Source organism: Dufourea novaeangliae, unplaced genomic scaffold (assembly GCF_001272555.1).
Source record: "Dufourea novaeangliae isolate 0120121106 unplaced genomic scaffold, ASM127255v1 scaffold114, whole genome shotgun sequence".
Lineage (NCBI taxonomy): Eukaryota > Metazoa > Arthropoda > Insecta > Hymenoptera > Halictidae > Dufourea > Dufourea novaeangliae.
This window is the reverse complement of record NW_015373984.1, coordinates 11,190-35,035: the sequence shown is the minus strand read 5'-3', so window position 1 is coordinate 35,035 and position 23,846 is coordinate 11,190. Positions and strand designations below refer to the sequence as shown.

At 37.8% G+C, this 23,846-nt stretch overlaps 1 protein-coding gene across 1 annotated transcript in view; it reads left to right on the top strand.

Annotated features, from left to right (window-relative positions):
- Positions 1-22,138, top strand: part of LOC107187312 (facilitated trehalose transporter Tret1-like) — a gene marked incomplete at its 3' end in the record, with an annotated part of 55,402 nt that extends 33,264 nt beyond the window's left edge. The window contains exons 4-6 of the mRNA XM_015575384.1: positions 13,278-13,486; positions 19,537-19,806; positions 21,916-22,138. Coding sequence (XP_015430870.1) covers positions 13,278-13,486; positions 19,537-19,806; positions 21,916-22,138 — 702 coding nt within the window. The remainder of the gene's footprint in view (positions 1-13,277; positions 13,487-19,536; positions 19,807-21,915) is intronic.
- Positions 22,139-23,846: the final 1,708 nt, after the last annotated feature.

The following is a 23,846-nucleotide window of genomic DNA, read 5'->3' as shown; positions in this document are numbered from 1 at the left end:
TTCTTAGTATGAAATTAACATCTACAAAAAAAGTTAGAGAAAGATACTTCGTAGGTACCATCGAAAACTGTACTGTAGCTCCATGATGCAGGTCATTTCTCAGCTCAGACTCATTTGAAACAAAAAATTCAAGAAGATTCCTTAATTAATATGAGTGTAGCTATCGCAGAAAAAATAATAAATAATTTTTCTTGAAAAATAACAAAATGGCCCATATTCGATAAAAAATTCTGTAAAAAATATGGTAAATTGAAGATATGAACATGAGTGTGCTTCCTGCGATAGTGACTCTCATACTAATTAAGAATTTTCTTGAATTTTTTATTTTAGATGAATTTAAGTTAAGAAACCACCTGCACCATGGAAGTACACTAAAGTTTTCGATAGTGTCCGCAAAATATATAGCTGTAAGCACCCGATGACAATCCCCACCATTGGTGGGGGGTGCCGCTTGGAACCAACCAAGCATACAATGTAACACGTCAGCGCTCCGCGGCGACTTCCCAAATAGGAACCCGAAAAAGATTATGGTAAATATCCCAGTGGTTGGACATGGCCTGGTGATTGTACACTATCGTGAATTTTTGTTAATATTAAATTTTTTAAAAATAATAGGGAACTTCAGGATAAAAAATAGTTATCCTTAGTTATTTCTTATCATAAATCATATAAAAATATTCGCAAAAGCGCGATGTATTATTTAAAAAAAATATCATTTAGCAATCATGAACTTGAGGCGACATGAATGCCTTCGTTTCGCTAACATTGAAAGCGCATTTCTCAAGCTCGTAAATAATAAATAATTCGTGTGTTTCTATTAAGTAAAGGTTTCTTGAATGTCTCCAGAATTGGTACTAACTTTGTTTTAACAGAACTTTTTCTTGTAATGTCGAAATTACCGAGTTTATTTACTGGTACATGAGAATGCTGATTGCGTAGTCGTTGGACGCTTGTCAGGTCACTCGAGCAGCATTGAGCAGAGAGTTAGTGTATGATTTAAACAATTATTTTCGTTATATTACTGTAGGTATTTTTGTGTTTTTTATATTAATAATAGTATTTAATTTTCCAAATACTGGAACAGCTAAATTTAATCACTAGGGCATGCCGTAAATTCTGTCCAATCACTTGGCCAAATTAACGCTTCCTGATATTCATAAATTTTAATACTTTTTTTCACGTGAACGCTTTCTTATAACGACTAGTCTGCAAAAAGAATTTCTGCCCTATCGATTGATTGTACTTACTTTTTTGCCAATCTATATTATTTTAATACATAAAAAGTCTTCGTAATCGCAATCTTCGCCTTAAACGTCCAACCACTGGGACATTTACCTTACATGCTCGCGTGTCGGCAACACAATACCAATGCAACGATGCAAATTTTTTTTATTATTTTTCAATAAAGCGTTTGTTAACATATTTGTGAATTTCTCTGATTAAAATGATACCAAACACTTATTGATCATTTATAGTACTTAATATTAATAAGTAAGTAATCAAGTTATATTGTGTTTAGTCTTGTTTTAATCAGAAAAATCTCATAAATACGTTAGAATAAGTTTTATTGAAAAATAATAAAAAATAAAACATTTGCATCGTTGCATTAGTGTTGCCTCGCAGACATGTTGGCATGTTAACTTTGTCGTCGCCTCGACGCTCAGTCCCTCTTTCTTTTTCACTCGCTGTTCTTTTCTACGTTCGGCGTTGGACTCTATATTTAGAATCGATTCCTATACTTCGTAACTATCCAGGTTCCAGTCCCGATTTTCAGGTACTATCGAAGATTTTACTGTACCTTTTTCGAGATGCCACTTTCATGTTAAGAAAAAAAGTTGAAACAAAATATAATAAAATTATTATTGCAATTTTTTCGTATTATTTATAAGTAGTTCAATAAACACTAAAGAAATACATTTAATTACATATTGTGTTTATTGAGGAAACAATCCCGAAAGACAGCTTTATTTCCGGTCGTCGAGGTAGAATGACCCGTTAATTTAAAAGTGTCATCTCCGTTTTTTAGCGAATAAAAATAATATAGGGATTTGGAGAATCATTATGAACATAAATGAAACAGTATAGATCCCAAACTTTTATAGAAACGGATACTGATTTCGCCAAGAAATAGTGGATAACTCATTGGTACATCTAATATATTAAATAGAACACAATTCGAACAATGTTAAATCTGAATAATATCTATGGAACAGTTTAAAAAATATTATGTCTTAAATTTACCCTTTGATAATCCTATTAACCGCGTTTCATGTAGTAGAACCAGTGAAGTTCAAGATCCACATCACAGGTTCATGGACGCTCTGCAATCATTGCAATGCTCAGCCCTAGTTACACCAGCCAGCTATTTGTATTGTGCTAGATGTGGTCGACCTATATACCGCCTGCTTGGATAATCTTTACCAATGGAAGTCACGGCCAAGTGTAATGACCAAGCATTTCAACTTGTCATCGGAGTATCTTTAAATGACAGAACACCCTCACAGACCATTACGCAATCAAACCCTATGAAAACAGTAATATTGTACTTTTACCCTCATACAGTAGGTATGTTTCTTTTAAGTGGAATCGCAGGAATATATCCTAGATCTTTGAAGATACGGAAAAAATGTTCTCACAGAAGTTGTTTGGTATGGAGGCGGAGATTATATGGTATGAATAAATTTTTTGTAGGTAGAGTAGGGACGGAGATTTCAAAGTCAAATTGATTTTTTTTAAATAGAATACTACAGATTTTTATTTATAACACGGTAGTGTTCGTTAAGATAATATTTATGACAGGCGCATCTGCGCCTGACATGTCACCTATCAGGGAAGTCTTCCCTAACTGTGCACCACGCTTCTTTCTGCTACTTACCACTAGGGGATTCGTCAGATTTTTAACCAATCGATTATTTCCCCTTATTCGCAAACGCGCAGAGATATAATCATCGACAAGCTTTAGTTTCTCGAAAAATATAAAGCCCAGATTTAAACGAAAGATTCAAAGAAAGTTTATTCTACTATCACACTTGACTTTGCATGACCTTCAATGATAGTTCGCTAAAGTCATCTCAACACCGGCTATCACATCGCGACAAAAAAAACATAGCATTGCATTAAAAAAAATAGAGATAACCTTGAAATCTATGCCTTCATCCACGCAGAAAATGTTTGTGTCACAATATGCCCTCTCTATACCGTGTAGTTTAATATATAACATATTTTCATATTATTACAAACAACGGTAATATTCAAAGTGGACATCGTTATTGCCCCACCCTGTATATTATATTGTACAGGGAATCAAGAAATTACATGTCGCGGCTACCGTAGCCGGATTCTACACCTTTGGTTTGAGGGAAATTAAGGTAAGGAAGGTGCCGCAAAATTAACCTTGACTTTAAATTTCAAGGTCAAATTTTTGTTCATTGCATTATAACCTACTCATTGTGAGGATAAAAAGTTTGAAAAGAATATGGGTCGGAACTGAACCGTTCTCTTGAAGAATTATGTTGAAGTTTCATTCACTTTTAAACTGAATTGTATTTATAATATATTTACATCTCGCAATCAGATAAAACTCAGATATCATGCTATTGGCGAAACAGCAGGGATTTTCCATTTTTAACTTTATCTTTTATTCGGAGGTTTCGAATAAAACTTCGAATATATTTTGGCAGCACGTTTACTTGAGACGCTGAAAGCCGATCATCAACGATCTGGAGTCGACACTGGGAATTTAGACATAGAACAATGTTATACAATACCTCATCGAGAAAATCACAATATCTTGCTGCTCAGAATTTCAAATTGAATGAAATTTTAACATCGTTTTTCAAGAGATCGGAGTTCTGACCTATGGTTCTTTTCAAACTTTTTATTCTCACAACGAGTAGAGAGTAATGAATGAAAAAAATATTTGATCTTGAAATTCAAAGTCAAGGTCAATATTTCGGCACCTTCCTTACTTCAATCTCCGCCAAATCAAAGGTGTAAAACTCGGCTACGGTAGTCGCGACATGTCATTTCTTGATACCCCGTACTTTAATAGTATCTGAACAATAAGTCCTTCAAACTATCAATAATTTAATAATTCCTTTCCTAATTTTTATTTGTTAACTGTCCTGATACTTTTGAGCGGGTGTGTACGTATGATTTAATTACACGACCGAATTCAAGGTGTTGCTACGATGATTCTTGGTGGACATGGACACATGGAGGATCAATGCTTGTACGATCATTGCTTATCCGTAGGAAAGTCGTCTAGAGAAAGTGTTCGTCCGTCGTTGCTACTACACCATTTGCAAGCAATCCGTGAGCGTTGCCTTTGTCGAACTCTTTCGAAAAACACTATGTCTGAACACTGTCATGACCCTCGTTGTGTTCTATAGCTCGACCAGATACGAAATATTGCCCGTGTTACCAAATATCTCCGTCGATTCTCCTACTTCCTCACTTTTCGTACACGAATTCGATTTTTTTTCGTAAATAAGAGCTTGCACACCTAAATTATACTGCATGTTTTAGTTCTGTGGTATATAATTATACAGGGTATTTGACAATTAGTGGGAAAAAATTTGAGGGGTAATTCTTTCAGGCAAAATAAGACAAAAATCAAGAATAACCAAATTGTGAAAAATGCTTCGTTTGTTAGTTATAAGCGTTTAAAAATTCACCCAAATGATGGCATTCGCACAAACGGAGTGTCCGCAGATCACGGCTCGTCAGGGGCGTACAGTCACTTTAAAGACTCAACTACGTGCAAGAAAAGTCGGTAGAACAATTGTCTACTTACCCCGTAGATGTCGATAACTTGTTCCCGCAGTATTTGAGTCGAATGCACTTGTATCGCATTAACTCTGATTACTTGATAAAATTCGCAAAAAATGTAAATATCTTCCTACGAATATTATCGGGTAGAGAGGGTTAATGCCCCCTCTAGTTGTCACGTATAACAATTGTCCTGTCCACGAGTATCCATGAAATTAATCCGCACATGGACACACCACAGTTGTCCGCGAAATGTGTCCATACACACTGAGCGATTGTCCCATCCGCGAAAAACGTCCACACACACTGCGGGATTGTCCCGATCGCGAAAAATGTTCACACACTGCGCGATTAAATAATTAGACCCGCGAGCGGTTCCTGCGTTGGGTTTAACACTCTACACGTTACACAAAACTAATACTCAAAATAATTAATTTATAACTATTTAACATTAATTTTCGACCTACGCTAATTAATTTATAATAACTATTTATATTAATTTTTAACACGCTATGAGGCTTTAAAACCTGCAATAATTAATAAAACCTATAATATTTAATAAAACCTGCAATACTTAATAAAATCTACAATAATTAATAAAACCTGCAATAATTAATAAAATCTACAATACTTAATAAAACCTACAATAATTAATAAAACTTACAATAATTAATTTGCACTATTTATAACGACGACATACGCGACACTACTAAATAATCACTACGTAATCGCTAAATAAACTAAAACTTAGTTTTCTGAACATGAACTCTATTTGCTCGTAGAATACAAAGGGCACCGTTTGGAAAGGACAACTGATATTGTTGAACTGATCCTCACTCGTTAGGATCGATGTGGCGTAATAGGTCGATCAGTCAACACTTTTTGGGAAGGCAAAACTGCATGGGAAAGTGTCTTGAATGTCGTGTTTCTTTTCGTATATTCTTAGAGCAACATCTGTATTTTTTTTTCGTACACCATTTGGGGCCACTTGACCATGATGCCGAGGGTGTGCGAGTCTGGATATTATAAAAGTGCCTCTTGTCTTTTGCAGTGCGTCCACCCGCGGATTGTCTGCAACGTGTTGTTGACATCGACGAAGGCCTTGCCCATTGTATGTCCGGCCGTCCCTCTTGACATTAAATTGTAAAAAGAACTTTCAACGCCGAATGCAAACTCCATATCAGAAATAGTTCATATTAGACAGAATATATGTGTTTAACAATTTTCCTTATTTTATTTTATGTAGTTTCTTCATGCATCGTAATACAGGTGCGGCAAATTTCATCTTAGTTTCATTCTAATATCATTATACGTTTTGTATGATCCATGTTAATTGCATATTATTTTTTTGCGGAAACAAGAACCTCAAATACTTGGAGTAAGATCGAAGTGGTAATAAAATGTGCAATGCACATAAAACATACAGTAAGTCTATATTCAATATTTCAGGAATAAACAGCGGCGCGCTCCGTCTCATGTAGCAAGCCGCCTTCGTCGGTCGACCGTAAGCGGCTGGTGTCATTCATACCTGAATGACTTTTCATTTAGGGGGTGACTGTGTGGACGAGCTTGTCCTCCGTCGCGGGGTGCCGAACGATGGTTTTAAACGAGTGCATGCGTTAATTGCTTATCGTTTGAAGCTTCGCTCGATAGGATAATATCTTTATTCCTGAAATATTGAATATTGACTTACTGTATGTTTTATGTGCATTGCACATTTTATTAACACTTCGATCTTACTCGAAGTGTTTGAGGTTCTTGTATCAGGAAAAAAAAGAATATGCAATTAACATGGATTATACAAAACGTATAATGATATTAGAATGAAAATAAGATGAAATTTGCCGCACCTGGACTACGATGCATGAAGAAACTACATAAAATAAAATAAAGAAAATTGCTAAACACATACATTCTGTCGAATATGAACTATTTCTAACATGGAGTTTGCATTCGGCGTTGAAAGTTTTTTTTACAAGTTAATGTCAAGAGGGACGGCCGAAAGGACAATGGGCAAGGCCTTCGTCGATGGCAACAACACGTTGCAGGTGTAATGTACGTCCCCTTATTTATCCGTGACTCTGCGTATGTATAAATATTTTCACCTCTTGTAATCGCGTATATGCATCATGTCAAACAGACAAGGGCTATGTGCGTTATCGTAGTTCCAAACCTTAGTCCTACCACGTCATCCTTGCTGCCTCATTCTAAACTTTGCCCTACCGCGTCATCCTTGCTGCATCATTCCAACCCTTGTCTACCCCATCATCCCCTCCTCTATATCTGAACCTTTTAAAAGCACGGTACTTCCTTCACGGGGGCATTCTTTTACACGAGTTTGTCATCACCAGTTTAAGGCACGGAATCCAGATCCGAAACAGCAGCAACGTTGTACTCGATACTTAGTATTAATAAATATATATATTATATTTTAAAAAGCCGGTAGTTCATTTTATTCTTGTACATTACACAGGCAATCCGCGGGTGGACGCACTGCAAAAGACAAGAGATACTTTTATAATATCCAGACTCGCACACACTCGGCATCGTGGCCAAGTGGCCCTGAATGGTGTATAAAAAAAAATACAGATGTTGCTCTAAGAATATACGAAAAGAAACACGACATTCAAGACACTTTCCCATGCAGTTTTGCCTTCCCAAAAAGTGTTGACCATGAAAGAGTAGGGATCGAACTATTACGCCACATCGATCCTAACCAGGAAGGATCAGTTCAACAATATCAGTTGTCCTTTCCAAACGGTGCCCTTTGCATTCTACGAGCAAATAGAGTTCATGTTCGGAAAACTAAGTTTTAGTTTATTTAGCGATTACGTAGTGATTATTTAGTAGTGTCGCGTACGTCAAGTATTGTAGACTTTATTAATTATTGTAAATTATATTAATTATTGCAGGTTTTATTAAATATTGTAGATTTTATTAATTATTAAATGTTCTAAAGCCTCATACCTTGTTAAAAATTAGTATAAATAGTTGTTGTAAATTAATAAGTGTATGTTTAAAATTAGTGTTAAATAGTTATAAATTAATTATTTTGAGTGTTTGTTTTGTGTAACGTGTACAGGGTGTCCCAAAAATGTCCTCCGACCCGGAAATATGGCGACAATGTAATCTGAGGCTTGAATGAATCCGAGTTCCCGTGCTACGCTTGTTCTACGAAGCTCCAAACAAGTAGGTCAGCATGCATCGCAGGAAACTGCGTATAATAGCAAATAAAAAAGACGTAAGAAATACAATCATACTTTTTATCATCTGCCGTTTGTTATTTAAAGAGATTAAGGAATGAAACATAATGTAGGCAAATTAGGTGTAACGTAAAAAGACGAATCGACATTTACTTTTTTGTAAATTCCTTTTCACGAATTTCTAAACCTACTTTTCAAATAACGTGTGAACGCAAAAGGTAATTGAGTAAATGTAACAGAGAATGAACGAGAAGGGATCGAATTTCGGTATTGGTATAAAAATTCGTGATTTAATAACGGTCAACAATGTTACTGATAATGAATAAGTTTCTTCAAAAAGCCCGAAGAAAAAGTTAGGTACAGAAACTTGCAGAATTATCGCCGGAAGTAAGCCATAGCTTGCGTTCAATTAAAAATGTAATAATCAGCAATAAATTGATTAGAACTGACCCTTTCGGAAATTCACCTGCAGTTTGCAAACCTGTGTCCCTAGGTCACTGAACCGATTCTGGTCATCGACGGCCGAAACGGTTTATGGCAGGGTATCGCCCAGTTCGCAGGTGATTGCAGGTATACCTCACCAGCCGATGTTAAGGGTTGTAACGTCAAGTGCGTCCTGGATATTTCACCGAACACGTACTCACTTCACTGCACGACCATTGACACTGATCACCCGACACAATCACTTGATGTATTTTTAATGCAACGTGTTGTTACTACGTTAGGAAAATCCGTGGCCCCGTAGAGGGCCGATCGTTTTCAATTTTTCAGATGTTTTACGTAACCGAACACTTGCACAGCAACACCCGCATATCTGTTGTTCTGTACGTACCACCATAATATTGCGTAATACTCCCGTGAACTGAACATCTCTATCGCCCGATTGCTAACCGACTGACAGAATTTTTCCGAAAGGGCTTTCTCTACCCCCAACACGTGCTTTGTAGAAGTGGAAGATAAGAACCGTCCCGCAGTTTCACCAAGGTCCGTAGCCCGTTAATTTATTGCCAGGGTACCTACTCCTTCGAGATAAGAAACATACATCACGTGCTTCGGCATGAAAATGTCCGAAATGAAGAGGACCACCAAGTACAATGTACATTGTCTATCTCGAGGAGCAGGGAAAAAATTTTACCGACACGTGTAAGTTGACGCTGCTTGGCCCTGGCCGACCACCCTTGTAGAGGCCGGAGCGGAATTTTCGGTTATTTATGGCTCAAAATCTTCGGCCTCGTAGCAACCGTCAACTCACAATAGAATTGACAATCGACAATTTTATTACATCTCTGTGAAATTGTAGTTCTCACGAAAACATTTCATATGTATTTTTTTACAGTATTCCGTCAAATATCTTGAAAATTATTAGAAATATATAAACCAAATAATTTGCAATATTGTGTTTGTTTTGATATTGAATGTAGCTATATCATTGAATTACAGAATAATCCCTTTCTTCAAACAATCTTTCGCCGACTCCTGACAGTGCGCGGTGCAGGTAAATAAAAAAAAAATACTACCGTATTCGTTGAACTCTTATCCGTAAATCATTGACACATTGATATAGCTTTTAATCTCATTGAAATAGTCTGGAGCGTTGGCGATACCGTTAGTCGTCTGTAATAGTGGAGCGCCCGGTTCTTTTACCCGAACCGGGGCTCACCGCTGTCTTCAATAGGTTACTACTACGTTAATATGAACCGTATCGCCCTACCGATAGACTTATATTACGGAAAAGAGTTTAACGAATACGGTTTTTATATTTCTAATAATTTGCTAGATGTTTGACGGAATACTAAAAAAAAAATAGGTATGAAATGTTTTCATGAGAACTACAATTTCACAGAGCTGTAATAAAATTGTCGATTGTCAATTGTGTTGTGAGATCACGGTTGCTACGAGGTCGAAGATTTTGAGCCATAAATAACCGAAAATTCTGCTCCGGCCTCTACAAGGGTGGTCGTCCAGGGCCAAGAAGCGTCAACTTACACGTGTCGGTAACATTTTTTTCCTGCTCCTCGAGGAAAAAAATGTACATTGTGCTTTCCAACTCGAAGCAACGGGCACGTTGGTGGTCCTCTTTATTTCGGACATTCTCAAGCCGATACATGTGATGTCTGTTTCCTATCTCGAAGGAGTAGGTACCCTGGTAATAAATTAACGGGCTACGCGCCTTGTTGAAACTGCGCGACGGTTCTTTCCTTCTACTTCTACCTAGCACGTGTTATCCTAGAACCGTTTGTTTCTTTTTACCTAAATCTTGTCGTGGTGGGAGTGAACTCACAATGTAACGATGGGAAACTACTTGGGGGTAGAGGAAGCCCTTTCGGAAAAATTCTGTCAGTCGGTTAGCAATCGGGCGACAGAGATGTTCAGTTCACGGGAGTGTTACGCAATGTTATGGTGGTACGTACAGAATAACGGATATGCGGGTGCTGATGTGCAAGTGTTTGGCTACGTAAAACATCTGATAAATTGAAAACAATCGGCCCTTTCCGGGGCCACGAATTTTCCTAACGTAGGAACAACACGTTGGATTAAAAATACATTAAGTGATTGTGTCGGGTGATCTGTGTTAGTGGTCGTGCAGTGAAGTGAGTACGTATTCGGTGGAATAACCAGGACGCATTTGACGTTACAACCCTTAACATCGGCTGGTGAGGTATACCTGTGATCACCTGCGAACTGGGCGATACCCTGCCATAAACCGTTTCGGCAGTCGATGACCAGGATCGGTTCAGTGACCTAGTGACACAGGTGTTGCAAACTGCAGGTGAATTTCCGAAAGGGTGAGTTCTAATAAATTTATTGCTGATTATTATTTTCTTAATTTAACGCAAGCTATGGCTTATTTCCGACGAGAAATCTGCAAGTTTCTGTACCTTACTTTTTCTTGGGGCTTTTTGAAGAAACATTTATTATCAGTAACATTGTTGGCCGTTATTAAACTACGAATTTTTATACCAATACCGAATTACGATCACTTCTCGTTCATTCTCTGTTACATTACCTTTTCGTTCACACGTTATTTGAAACGGAGGTTTAGAAATTCATGAAAAGGAATTTACAAAAAAGTAAATGTGCATTCGTCTTTTTACGTTACGCCTAATTTGCCTACATTTACGTTTCATTCATTAATCTCTTTAAATAACAAACGGCAGATGATAAAAAGTATGATTGTGTTTGTTACGTCTTTTTTATTTGCTATTATACGCAGTTTCCTGCGATGCGTGCTGAACTACTTGTTTGGAGCTGCGTAGTACAAGCGTAGCGCTTAGCCACCGCTAGCGCGGGAACTCATCTGGCAAACTCGCGCTCTGATTGGTCACGGTTTTTCGTTAATATCTCGGTAACGAAGCCTCATATTACATTGTTGCTAAGGAAAAAGTTATTCCAATTCACCCCCCGAGTGTCCCATTTCCGGGTCGGAGGATATTTTTGAGACACCCTGTAGAGTGTTAAACTCAACGGAGGACCGCTCGCGGGTCTAATTAATCGTGCAGTGTGTGAACATTTTTCGCGATCGTGACAATCGCGCAGTGTGTGGACATTTTTCGCGGACGGGATATTCGTTGAGTGTGTGTGGACACTTTTCGCGAACTTCTGTGGTGTACGTGCATGTGCGGATTTATTTCATGGATAGTCGTCGACAGGATAATTGTTATAAATGACAACTAGTGGGGGTATCATCCCTCTACTCGATAATATTCGTAAGAAGATATTTACATTTCTTGCGAATTTTATCGAGTAATCAGTGTTAATGCTATACAAGTGGACTCAAATACCGCGGGCACAAGTTATCGGCATCTGCGGGGTAAGTTGACAGCTGTTCTACCGACCTTTCTTGCACGTCGTTGAGTCTTTATTAAAGTGACTGTACGCCTCTGACGATCCGTGATCTGCTGACACTCCGTGCGCGCGGATTGCCATCATTTGGTTCAATTTTTAAACGCTTATAACTAACAAACGAAGCATTTTTCGCTATTTCGTTATTCTTGATTTTCGTCTTATTTTGCCTGAAAGAATCACCCCTTAAATTTGTCATGTATTGACTGAAGATTTTCCACAGTACACACCTGTAATATCGCCATTAATAATTTATAAAATACTAACATAAATATTAATTTTTTTCCGTAAATAGAAGCACAATTACAGTTCATATTAAACTCATGTATAGGATGTTACTATAACTAGTAATTGGGAACATTTTGCCATTATATAAAAAAATACAATTATTGGATCATCAAAGTCGTATAGCTGCCGAAGCAAGAATTCAGAATACAGAGTGTTCAAGAAGATGGGAGAATCTGCAACATGCATATTTTTCATGCAAAATCAAATCGAAGAGTCCTTTACCGTTTTGTCATCTGAAGCTCCATTTCCGAAATATTAGCAGTTAAACGAATTCCAATCAGTTGAGCCGTGGGCCACACGTTCGCGGAGACACAGTTATGAAGCAGAGGCCAATGACTTAAGTCGTGCGCTTCTTAACTGTGGCTGCGCGTATGTGTGACTTCGTTTAACTGTTGATATCTCGGGAATACAGCTTTAGATTACGATACGGTAAAAAGCTTTTCGATTTGTATTTGCATGAGGAATATGCATATCGCGGATTGTGTCATCATTTTGGGACACCCTGTCTAACCAACATAGTGTTCGTTACAAGATCCATATCGTTGAATATTCAGGTATATACTGTGGTTTCTCGCCAAGGATATTCTACATTTTGAGTATGCACATCACTGTATAGATCAATGAAATCATTTCATGATTGATAATTAGACGTTTATACCCTTCATCACTTAAACCATTATTGTAGAATTTCCAATAATCGGAGATATGGATGATACCGGGTTTCATACGTTCGCAGATGACATGAAGCTAAATCTCAGAAGATCTATTAGAAATCAGTACAATAAAAGTACACAAATCCATTGTCCAGTTACAAGTCGTTCTTTATTGTACTTCCATTTGCCAGTCTTCGTTTCGTCAAACTTCACAATTTCTTTTCCGCCTCTGATCTGAACAGAGTGTTTGTTTACCCATAAAACACACAATTCGCGACATAAACTAGCTCAATCAACAGCTGCATTTGGAAAAATGCCCAAATCATTTTCGAAAAACTCTTGTCACAAAAATATGTTTGTGTGTATCTTTGAAACTAAACTTGGGCGGCAATTATATGTACGTATAATATAAAATTGGCTTTCATACCATTATGTGAATGTCATTGAAATCAACAAGATAGACCCTATTGTATGTAATTACCAGAAAGTTTTGTATAGATTTTGTTATCTTGTTTTACAGCGTCAGTTCACAGTTTAGCGACACCTGTGGGATCTCTATTGTCTGGCCCACTGTTAGATGGTATAGGTAGACGCGGTTCTTTACAGTTAACAGCTATACCACTCTGTGCAGGCTGGATCGTTATGGGTATGTCAAGGAACATACCTTCTCTTCTAATAGGACGAATCGTAGCCGGCTTTGCTGTAGGCTTGATGGCTGTACCAGCTCAGGTATGCCATAACAATTTATTATTCCATAATGTATTTCGTCAGTGTAAGTAAGATTAATTTTACAATTTTCAAGAATTTACCATTATATTTAAGTCAATTCTGAAAGATTTTACTACATTTTAACATTTTTATTCTGTGTCACTAAATGAATCGTATAAGTCAAATTATTTATTATTTATAATTACTGTTTTGTAATTTGTGCACAAATTTTACATACATACAATAAAGTAGTCACAGATATCAAACTCAACCCATTAAGTTGTTCATCAGGTAGGTATTCACAAAACAGCAACGTTTAGTTACCATCTTGTTTCCTACAACCAATAATCACTCGATGAGTGAAAAGAAGCGTCATGAATTCGTGGCATAATAAATTCCTTAATAGCTTCTTTGTACAGAGACAAACTGCCTAAAAAGATTGGAAGCGTTATTTTCCAAGGCATTGAATTTAGCAAGTTCAGTGCGACATGGAACATATGTAGGTATACACATACGTTGTTACGACGCATTTTGCGCCGTGCCCTTTCCGGCCCGAAATTCGACTCTGGCACGGAAGAACCGAGAACCGGACCGCCCCCCCCCCCCGCAACTTCACATTCGCGCGAAATAACATCCAAGCGCTCGTGGAGGATACGTAGGGAAATGCTACCGGTTGAATTTAAATTAATCACGTGGTAATCTCGCGCCGAGTTACCGCTCGCGATTACAGGACCGTAGCGATCGGGGTCAATACGAGACGGAGGACGCGATATCGCCCATACCCACCGACTCTGCTCTAGAGACCGCCCCGGATTCCCGTCGAGCGGCGGCCGACCGGATAAGGGTCCTATCCCAGGGGGATAGGACAGGAGGAAAAGGGCCCTCCCTCGTATCGAGCACAGGTTTCGAGAGGCGCTTGGTCGGCCGAGGGGGCAACGTGCACCCACCGGACCAGGATTGGCGGCCCGGACGTTTCCTTCCGAAGAAGGACCCTACGATGGAGGAAGCAGGTGTCAGGCGACCCGTGAGAAGTTGCAGCAACCACGTAAGAGGGTGTAAGACTGGGCTCCTCACACAAGGGTAGGAATCTCCAAGGCCAGGGGATCCTTCCGTGGCGTGTCGTCCATGAGCCGAAGGAGCGTGGCTCCGCATGAGTCAAAGGGGGTACGCGGGGCAATAGAACCGCCTAGTGGGGGGCCCGCTAGGTTCTCGCGTAGCGTAACGAGCCCCGAAATCGTCACTTGAGTGACCCGTCTACCGAAGTAAGGTTCTTAGCGTATCGCGTGTGTAAAGTACACCCCCAGAGGTAGCGAGGCTGCGAGGAGAATTATCGCCTAACTGTAAGTGAGCTCTTTCGTCTGATCTCCGTAGGGCAATCCAGATCTCGTCCGTCCCGACCATGTCGCGATAGAAAACCTAGAGTCGCATCTCGCTAATGAGCGCGGGAGAACCACGGGGTTTATCGGGAAACAGAATATCGAGAATTCCGGGCAGCTTTCCTCCAAGACGCCAAGTCACCGCGTTAAGTCACTCAAGTCATTGTACCAACTTTTGTAATCTGCGGTAGTGGAATACCGTCCGACCGTGCCAATGAAAATTCATATGTAACATCTCGAGCGGTCGTAGACCGCGAAATAGCGAAACATCGCGTATCATACCGAAATCCGGTGATATCGAAGGCGCAGGCCGCGACGATAGTCGACCGTCAAGCCGTGTATTATTTTGTTGAATTACCGAAACACCTGTTGTAACGCGGTCTCGTAAGAGGCCGGCGTGAGAAATCTAATAAATTGTTATTCAATCTGTTAACCGGTCCCGAGAGGTGGTTTTTGATTTCTCTTAATTGTTTGTATCGTCCAACGGGAACTCCTGTCGCGAGGAGAGTCTATCGTTCCGGTATTTCCGAACCCTGGGAACCCTGGTTATATCGAAATATCCGTCGGTGGGTGCTTTCTTCCCGGTCGTTCGGTAGATTTCGGCCCCATTGGAAGGGGCAGGTTTCGGTTCGATATTCGAGGAATATCGGTCGGTACGTAAAATCGTAGCTGGCGTCCGGTAAAAAGTAGGAGGAACTCGCGGCGACGCGACCGAAGGTGGGGGGCCGGGAAGGAGCACTTTGTTCGTGCCGTGTAACGGCCGCACGACCGGCTAAAATCGCGGATAACGTAACAACGTATATGCTTCGTATTATATTTTATAGTGAGCCATACTTCATTGATACGTAATTTTGTACTCGAAAGATATTTTGATACATTTATGTCCATTTTTCAAAATCAAAAATAAATACAATGATTTCATATTCAACTCGTTCGATAAACAAAGTGATTTAAGGGTACCCTCTCGTCAAAATTTTTGGAAAAATTGTTTCTTTATTACATATTTTCATCATATAACATCTCAAGAATGCTATGTCAAAATTTCAGTGAAAAATTCGCAGAAGCATAGATTCTGCAAGCATGTACATAATCTAACTACACCAAGCGGATCACTTTTGTACACGATGTGTGAGATTTTACTGAAATTGAAACTGTTGTACTTCCTGTGAAAAGGACTTCGCCCCTTTTCTTGAACACACACACCCGAATAAAACTAACCTAACCCAAATCTCAGTTTAATTTAATCAGAACTGAAGTGGGGTTATGTTTGGATTAATTTTTTCTTGAGGTGGGGTGCAGGGGTAGGGGTGGATCCCCCCCCCCCCCACCCCGCCAAGCAATCACTTAAACAAGCAGATATGCTAATAATATAATGTTTGTACTAGGTAAAATTTAAATTATGAAGTTAAACATACACCTGTATATTGCGAAATTTATTTGTTAATAACTTTTTAACAAATAAAGAGAAGCGGCTAAAACCTTCTCAGCATCCCTGAAGAGAGTGCACAACATATGTCAAGGTCAAGTTCATTATAGCCTTTTAAAAGTCAAAATAACTATTATATGTTGCAGATGTTTTGTTTGTAAGTTTTTAATAAAAAACGGACTATGGCTAGAACCTTCTGAAGCTCACTGAGGAGATTGACCATGGCAGCATATATCAAGGTTAAGATCATTGGAGTTGCGTCCCCTAAATGAAATATTTACCAACCTTGTTATCGTGGCGCACATAAAAAAAAGTAAAAACATTGAAATGTTTACCAATTTACACCGCCATTTTTAAAACAGATATATATTTCATATCAATTTTTTTCAATCGGTATGATAGTAACCAACATTGGGTAAAAGGATACACCTGGATTTGCTTTCATTTTTTACAAATAAATGAGAAATAAGGTTTTTTTCACGAAAAACAACTTCCTAGTCCTCTTAACAAACGCAAACGTACCACCTAGGTGCCGTTCAAGTTTGCGTCACGTGTGAACTGCGTTATATGAGTCTATAAATCTATGAGCTGCTAAAGCGAGGCGGCAAACTGTCGCAATCCGCTCGTCCGCACCGGGCCTAGCATTTTGACGAGCGTGAATTCTCCGTTTAATAGCTGCTATAATTTGCGTCTCGTGTGAACTGCATTATATAAATTTATGTTCCGCTAGACGGCAATGGCAAATTGTAGCGGAGGGTCATTCCACGCGAAATCGGACACTTTTTAGAGTAACATTTTGGATTTTGTTGAAACTTTAACATATTGTAGTTTTTCTATATATAAATTTTTTACGTTGCTTCAACATCAAAGGCCATTAGCAACACTATACAGTAGCTTGTACGTTACTATTTCATTGACAGTCTGTTTAGTGGCTTACATTTTTTGGTATAGTTTGGTTGAACTTATAAAATGGGTGGGTTTCGTTAGGTTATCCTCTGAAGTGAGCAGATTCCTGATGTTGTTTGGCAGATTTGCTATTCTTCTTTCGGTGTCGTAGTTTTTGCATTCCAGTATGATGTGATTGATGGTGTTTGGTACATTGCATTGATCGCAGTTTGGCCGTTCCTGTTTTTCTAGTATGTATAAGTGCGTTAGAGCCGTATGACCTATCCTAATTCTACTAATTATTTCTTGTATATTGCGATTTGTATTGTAAGGGAATTTTTGCCATTTGATGTCACTTCCTAATGTTGGGTACTTTTGGGAATACTGTTCAGTTAATGTTTGCAGTACCTGCTTCTTGTGCGTATATTTTACATGCTTTTTTATGTCGTTATATATGACGTTTGGGAAAGTCGTTATATTGTTATCAGTTGAGTTGGCTGCTGTCTTCGCTGCTTTATCGGCTTCTTCGTTTCCGCTGATACCTGAATGCGACGGTATCCAACATGTTACTATCGATTAGCCTCTACTTCTGGCAATTAGATATAGCTCTTGGATTTCTTGTATTAGTGCGTCGACAGATGTAGTATCTTTGATTGCTGCGATGGCACTTCTTGAGTCCGAGAATATTTTAAATTCTTTTTGAAGGGAGCTTGTAGTAAATTCTAATGCTTTTTTCAGTGCGTACACTTCACTGTAGAAGACAGAATGTCGTTCAATCTAATAGAGGTGTTGTTAGTTGGTGTTCTTATCGAGCATCCAGTACCTTCCTTTAGGGTATTGTTCTAGTTCTGAATTCGTTTCTATTGTTATTTCACATATTATAGTCTTCAGTGATATATAAACGTTTTTCGAAAAACTTTTTCAAATTTTTTAAATTGTTGATTTTACAGCTGTTTGAAATATAGTGTCAACTTTTTCTGAATAAATCATAACTATTGAACTAACAAACTGATCAGAATAAGCTTTGTGAATGCTTACAGTACATAAGAGTAATCAAATTTAATAAAACCTAATAAAAATTATTTCAGTTGATAAAGTATATTTCTCAACCATTTATTTTGCAATTCTTTTAAAGCTATTTTATAATAACGGAGTACTATTGAAAAAGTTAAAAAAATGAGCATATAGTCCTATTTGTCTTCTTTATGAACAAATTCTAAAAAAAATTCGTGCGGTATGAGGCTAGCCGAGACCGTTCGGCCGATCTAACCGAGGTGCTTCGACGTAGGTTAACTTCGATTAATTTTCATATATATGTTCAATTTTCAAGTGTACATATTTTTTTCATTTATCGATACAGAGGACAAATAGGATTATACCCTCATTTTCTTCAAATCTTTCAATGGTGGCCCGCTATTATAAAATTGCATTTCTTGAAAACAATTGCAGAATAAGTGGTTAAACATTTTTTTTTTTGTAACTGAAATAATTTGCATTAAGTACTCTTATGTCTCCGCTGTAAGCACTCACAAAATTCATTTTGATTAGTTTGTTAGCTCAGCAGTTATGCTTCATTGAAAAAAGGTTGACACTGTATTCAAACAGCTGTAAAATCAACAATTTAAAAAATTTGCAGGAACCCTTTGATATACGTATATATACTACTAAAGACTAGAACATATCCATGTTCCAACAAAATCTGAAATCTTACTCCAAAAAGTGAATGTATCATAACATGTGCTACGAAATACATATGTACAGTAAAAACCAGGCTCGTTCAGAGCTTTCCGAATCTTAGAAGAGAAGAATAGGCTGGAAATCGTAAAGTTGAACAAAAGATTTAAAAAGACAAAACTGCGAAAGCCTAATGAAAAAAGTGACAAGGGCATGGAAGCAATTCTCCAGCCGCCACATAATTAAGGAAATGAAACTATAAACGAAAATTATACTATTTCACCTATTTTTGTTATAAAAATAATGAAGCTGAAAATACGTCAAATCACATTTAGATGTTTGTTTATGTTTTTATACCTTTTTCCATGGAATAAACATTTATTTTTCAAAATTAATTTATTTCTTGTCGTTTTAAACTTTGGTTCTCTTGAACTAATTCCAAAGTATCATGTATTCGAACACATTTGCCTCATTAGTTATCGGCGTTCTGCTCTATTTATTTAGGTATGTTTTTTATGTAGCCTATGCGATTTTATTTCATTCTAAGTTTTGACGTGAATATGTTCGTATCACCAATACTAATCCTTGAATGATATATTGTATCAGTTACAACAGTTTAATAAATTCCTTGTGTGTTGCTATATACACATTGTTGTAAAAGTAGCCCTGTTTTTAAAAAGTTTTCTAATTTTTTTTAATTTCTTTCGCAGGTTCTGTTAGCTGAAACATCTGATCCAGAACTCCGTGGAATTCTAACCGGAGGATCACTCGTTTCTTATTGTCTCGGTATTCTCCTAGTGTATTCTCTGGGAGCCTCGTTTACTTGGGATATCGTAGCTTTTTGCGGAATTGTACTGCCTCTTATAGCACTGACTGCGTTAAGTTTCATACCAGAAAGCCCTGTCTGGCTTATGAAGCAGGAAAAGCCTAGGAAGGCAAGAAAAGCTCTGCTGTGGTTGAGAGGAGGTAACATGGATCAGGTACGAACTGTAATTGTTTGTAATAGTTAAATTTTCTATTGTGTTTACGGATGTTACACTCCGTATTATTGAATGTATTCATTTTTCCTCATAGAGAAATTAATTAATATTATATTTTATAATTCTGTTTTCTAAATTGTCGCCCATTTAATAGCAAGATACAATATATAAACGACAACGTTTAGTTGTCCATGCGTCGATGCTGTAAACGAACACCGAAACAGAAACTATGAACATTTATTGGGTCAGTGCAAAGTTTTGATGGGTTTTCTGCAATTAATCTGATCGCCATGGTTTTGTGGAAATAATAAACAATTATGTTAGTATATTATGTGTCGATGTTAATGTAGCATAATAAATTGTTGTGAAGAGCAAAAATTGACGCGATTAGATGTGTGTCTTTGTTTAAAATAGAATTAACATTAGACTCTTGCAAAGAAATTAAAAAAATAAAAGGAATAAACGTTACAAATGCCGCAAAGGACATTTGTTATTCGTTTGAAGAAATTGTTATTGATACAATTATAATTAAAGAAACTCACCAAAAACTAATCTTTCAAAAGTTTGTTTATTAGAATTAAAGTCTGTATAGAAACTACATCGGTATGCTATAAAAGAATCATGATCTTTTTCGATAAATCATTATTGAATTATGATTAAGTTTATTATTAGTCTACTCTTTTAGAACAAAATCCATCAAAATTTTTGCCGTGATCCAATACTCTTCATTTTAGTTTTGCTACTAGATAAAGATGAAAATAATTTTAAAAGAGTCTAAAAGAAATACAGGAGTCTGAAATTCCGAGAAAATGAGGGTGTGAATTTTATACATTATACAGGCAATTCATTCAAAACGAAGAAAAGTTTCGTTAATGCTTTCATGTATGTCATCACGAAACCAAATTTTATTGGCGGCAATAAACAATAGGATGCAAGAACATAACACAATGTTTAATCTTCTGATGTGTATACGATCCGCATGCAACTGTTGGCCATTGGCAAAACTTTCTCGTCAAGTACCTATGTATTTCGTTACCGTTGTAGCGCAGAGTGTGACATTTTAGTAATCCAGCGGGGCGAAACTCAATTTCGATGATCCAGATTTGGAAAAACACATTATAATTCAATATAAAAGGAAAACGTAATTTTTTTGTGAAAAGAAACTATGTTTAATTATAGTTTGTTTTAATTATAGTTGTTTAATTACTGTTTAACAAATTTTAACCTTTTTCGACCTTGCATCTTCAATAAGCGTTTCTGATAGATCTTTATGTGCTAAATAGGAATCTGCAAACCATTGTTTTCCCAGTACGTACAGTTTTTGAACAAATCTATTTTTATTAAATGATAAAACTTACGTTTAGGGGCGGAAACACCGATGACCATGACCTTGACATATGTTGCCAAGGACACTCTCCTGAGTAAATCCAACAAGGTTTTAGCCGTCGCTCATTAATTCTTAAAAAGTTATTAATTATTACGTATACACATTTTCCAAGAGAATTTCGTTCTCGCAAGAACAATTTTGGGAAACTTTAATAACGCAGTGTAAGATATAAAGAGCTTGTATCGTCGGTTACGGTGACCGGATTAAAAAAACTAACCCAAACTTAACTTAATAGATTGTCCAGCTGTCTAACAGTTATGAAATTAATGTAAACGTTTTCAAGTAATTTTTTTGTTAATTGTTATCCTTTGTAACTTTGTACGAAATATGCCGTGATGACAAACACATGTTCGTGTACCAGAAACATAGTTTCCGAAATGAACATTGTCAGTGATTCAAGTTTTACTAAAATGAAATGCAGGTCTTGTTCATTACGAAGCATGTTGTCTACGTATGAAGTTATCGTGTAGTTGTCACGGAAAAGCGCTAGACAATATAGAGTCGAGTAGGTCGTGTCATTCCTCGGCTCTCCCACATTTCTACGAAATATGCTTCCAGTGACTGCCATGGAATTTTGCACGTTTTGCTAGTTTCACATTCTAATCATTACGACTTGCGTTGATCCCTGTTTTGTCATCGTGCACGTTCGACGTTCCAGTTGCATCATTATGAATACAAAATATTTGCATTAATAATTCTATACGTATAACATTTATTTTCAGGTCAATACTGAAATGGAAATTTTGGAAGCTCGAGTGAAAGCAGATTTAGCACGAAAGGTTACAAGCATGTCCTGGTTGGAGCAGATTTTTACAGCAATCTCTACGATCCTTGATCCAAGCATTTTGAAACCCCTGACAATCATCAACATCTTTAATATCCTTCAACTAATTAGTGGGACATATGTTGTTGTCTTTTACGCAGTAGAGTTGATCTCAGATATTGGTAAGTAGGTACAGCTTTTATACTTATGTAAGTTCATGTTAGTTTAAATACAAAAAGAAACTGCAATGGCGAATACTAATTAAACTTTGTAGTCTTTCTGCTGGAAAAGAATTTTAATAATTAACGGTGAGTACAATTTTTTCGAAATACTCAAACGGAATTATGTACATATACAATTCTGCATTCTATGACACTGATAGAACCAGCTTGATCTCCTTTTCTATCACATCATATCGTTTCCTTATTATTCTCAGTAGAAAAAATATATGGTAACGCATAGCGGATAGTACAACCAGTTGTCACGCAGATCCAAAGATCACAAATTACAAATAAGCAGTTTAATTTTGTGTCGAATCTGTAATTCTACGGTGAATGTTTTCAACGAACTTCTTATTTAAAATCATCTACAACGGATAATGAAAACTTATCGCTATCGTATTTTGGCATAATTGTTTACGGAGCATGAAGAATAAGAATTACAACAGGGGCATGTCTCACCAAAAGTGTACTTTGTAACCGCTTTTTTTTTTACTGTCCCTGTTCGGGCGTCAATAATGTAACCGCTTTTTCTTGACCGTCCCTGTTCGGGTATTAATTATGTAACCGTATGTTTGACTCTATCGCGGAATACTATATATATATATTTTCGTGAAGGCCGGTTACCTTCCCTTGACGGATCAACCCGGTGAATTCCCGTGCTATCGCGTAAAGGTGAGGTTCGAGTCTCCAGTACTTGGAGGACGGAAGTGGTGGTGTGAATGTGTCAGAAAATTATAGATTTAATCTGGTAGAATTGGTGTATATTCTGTTAGTTCCGATAGTTTACAATTCCCGATTCGGTCTCGCTAATTGGACGTTCGTCCACGATGGGCGGTATGTCGTTCACACGAACGCGCCCATTACACGGTGTCTTTGCCAATGTATCGTGAGTGGCGAATGCATGCGTGAATGTAATTTATAGTGTACAGAAATCTGTCCCACCAACCAATGATCCTGCCACACGTGGAAGGACTTCTTGGATGGAGACACGTGCTAAACCTCGGTTGGTCAGCAGCACCTAAGACTTCGGCTTGAGGCACGGATTCGTGAGCTCAGAGCTTCTATCCGGTACTGGTAGAAAAACTTTGGTTGCCCTCAATCTAGAACACTCCTATGGGGCTTCAATGTTCCCCAGTGCATCTGTCGCAGCAACCAATAATCCTGCCAATAAATTGGGAGGACGTCTTGGATGGAGACGCGTGCTAAACCTCGGTCGGTCAGCAGCACCTAAGACTTCGGCTTGAGGCACGGTTTCGTGAGCTCAGAGCTTCTATCCGGTACTGGTAGAAAGACCTCGATTGCACTTCCACTCTACGCTTGTCACGAGTAATCGATCCTTGCGTGGATTGGTTACTCGTGCTCAAATTCTAGCACAGAACATTGGCAAAGAATTACCTATTTAAATTACATACACTAGCGTTAGGCGAGACGTATATGTTTGAAACGAAGGTTATGATACTCGACGTTCGGCGTCGTTACAAATATATATATATCCGTTAATACAACGTGGTCTAATGCCTAAACGGCGCGAGCGACTCAAGCAGCGGGATCACGATATTACCTCTTACGTTAACACGTATAGAGTCGGTGATTACCTGGCTTCTCTGGTTTTTAACCTAGATATGCTTGATTCTCACAGTCATCGATTTACTGAGTTAAATATGATTTT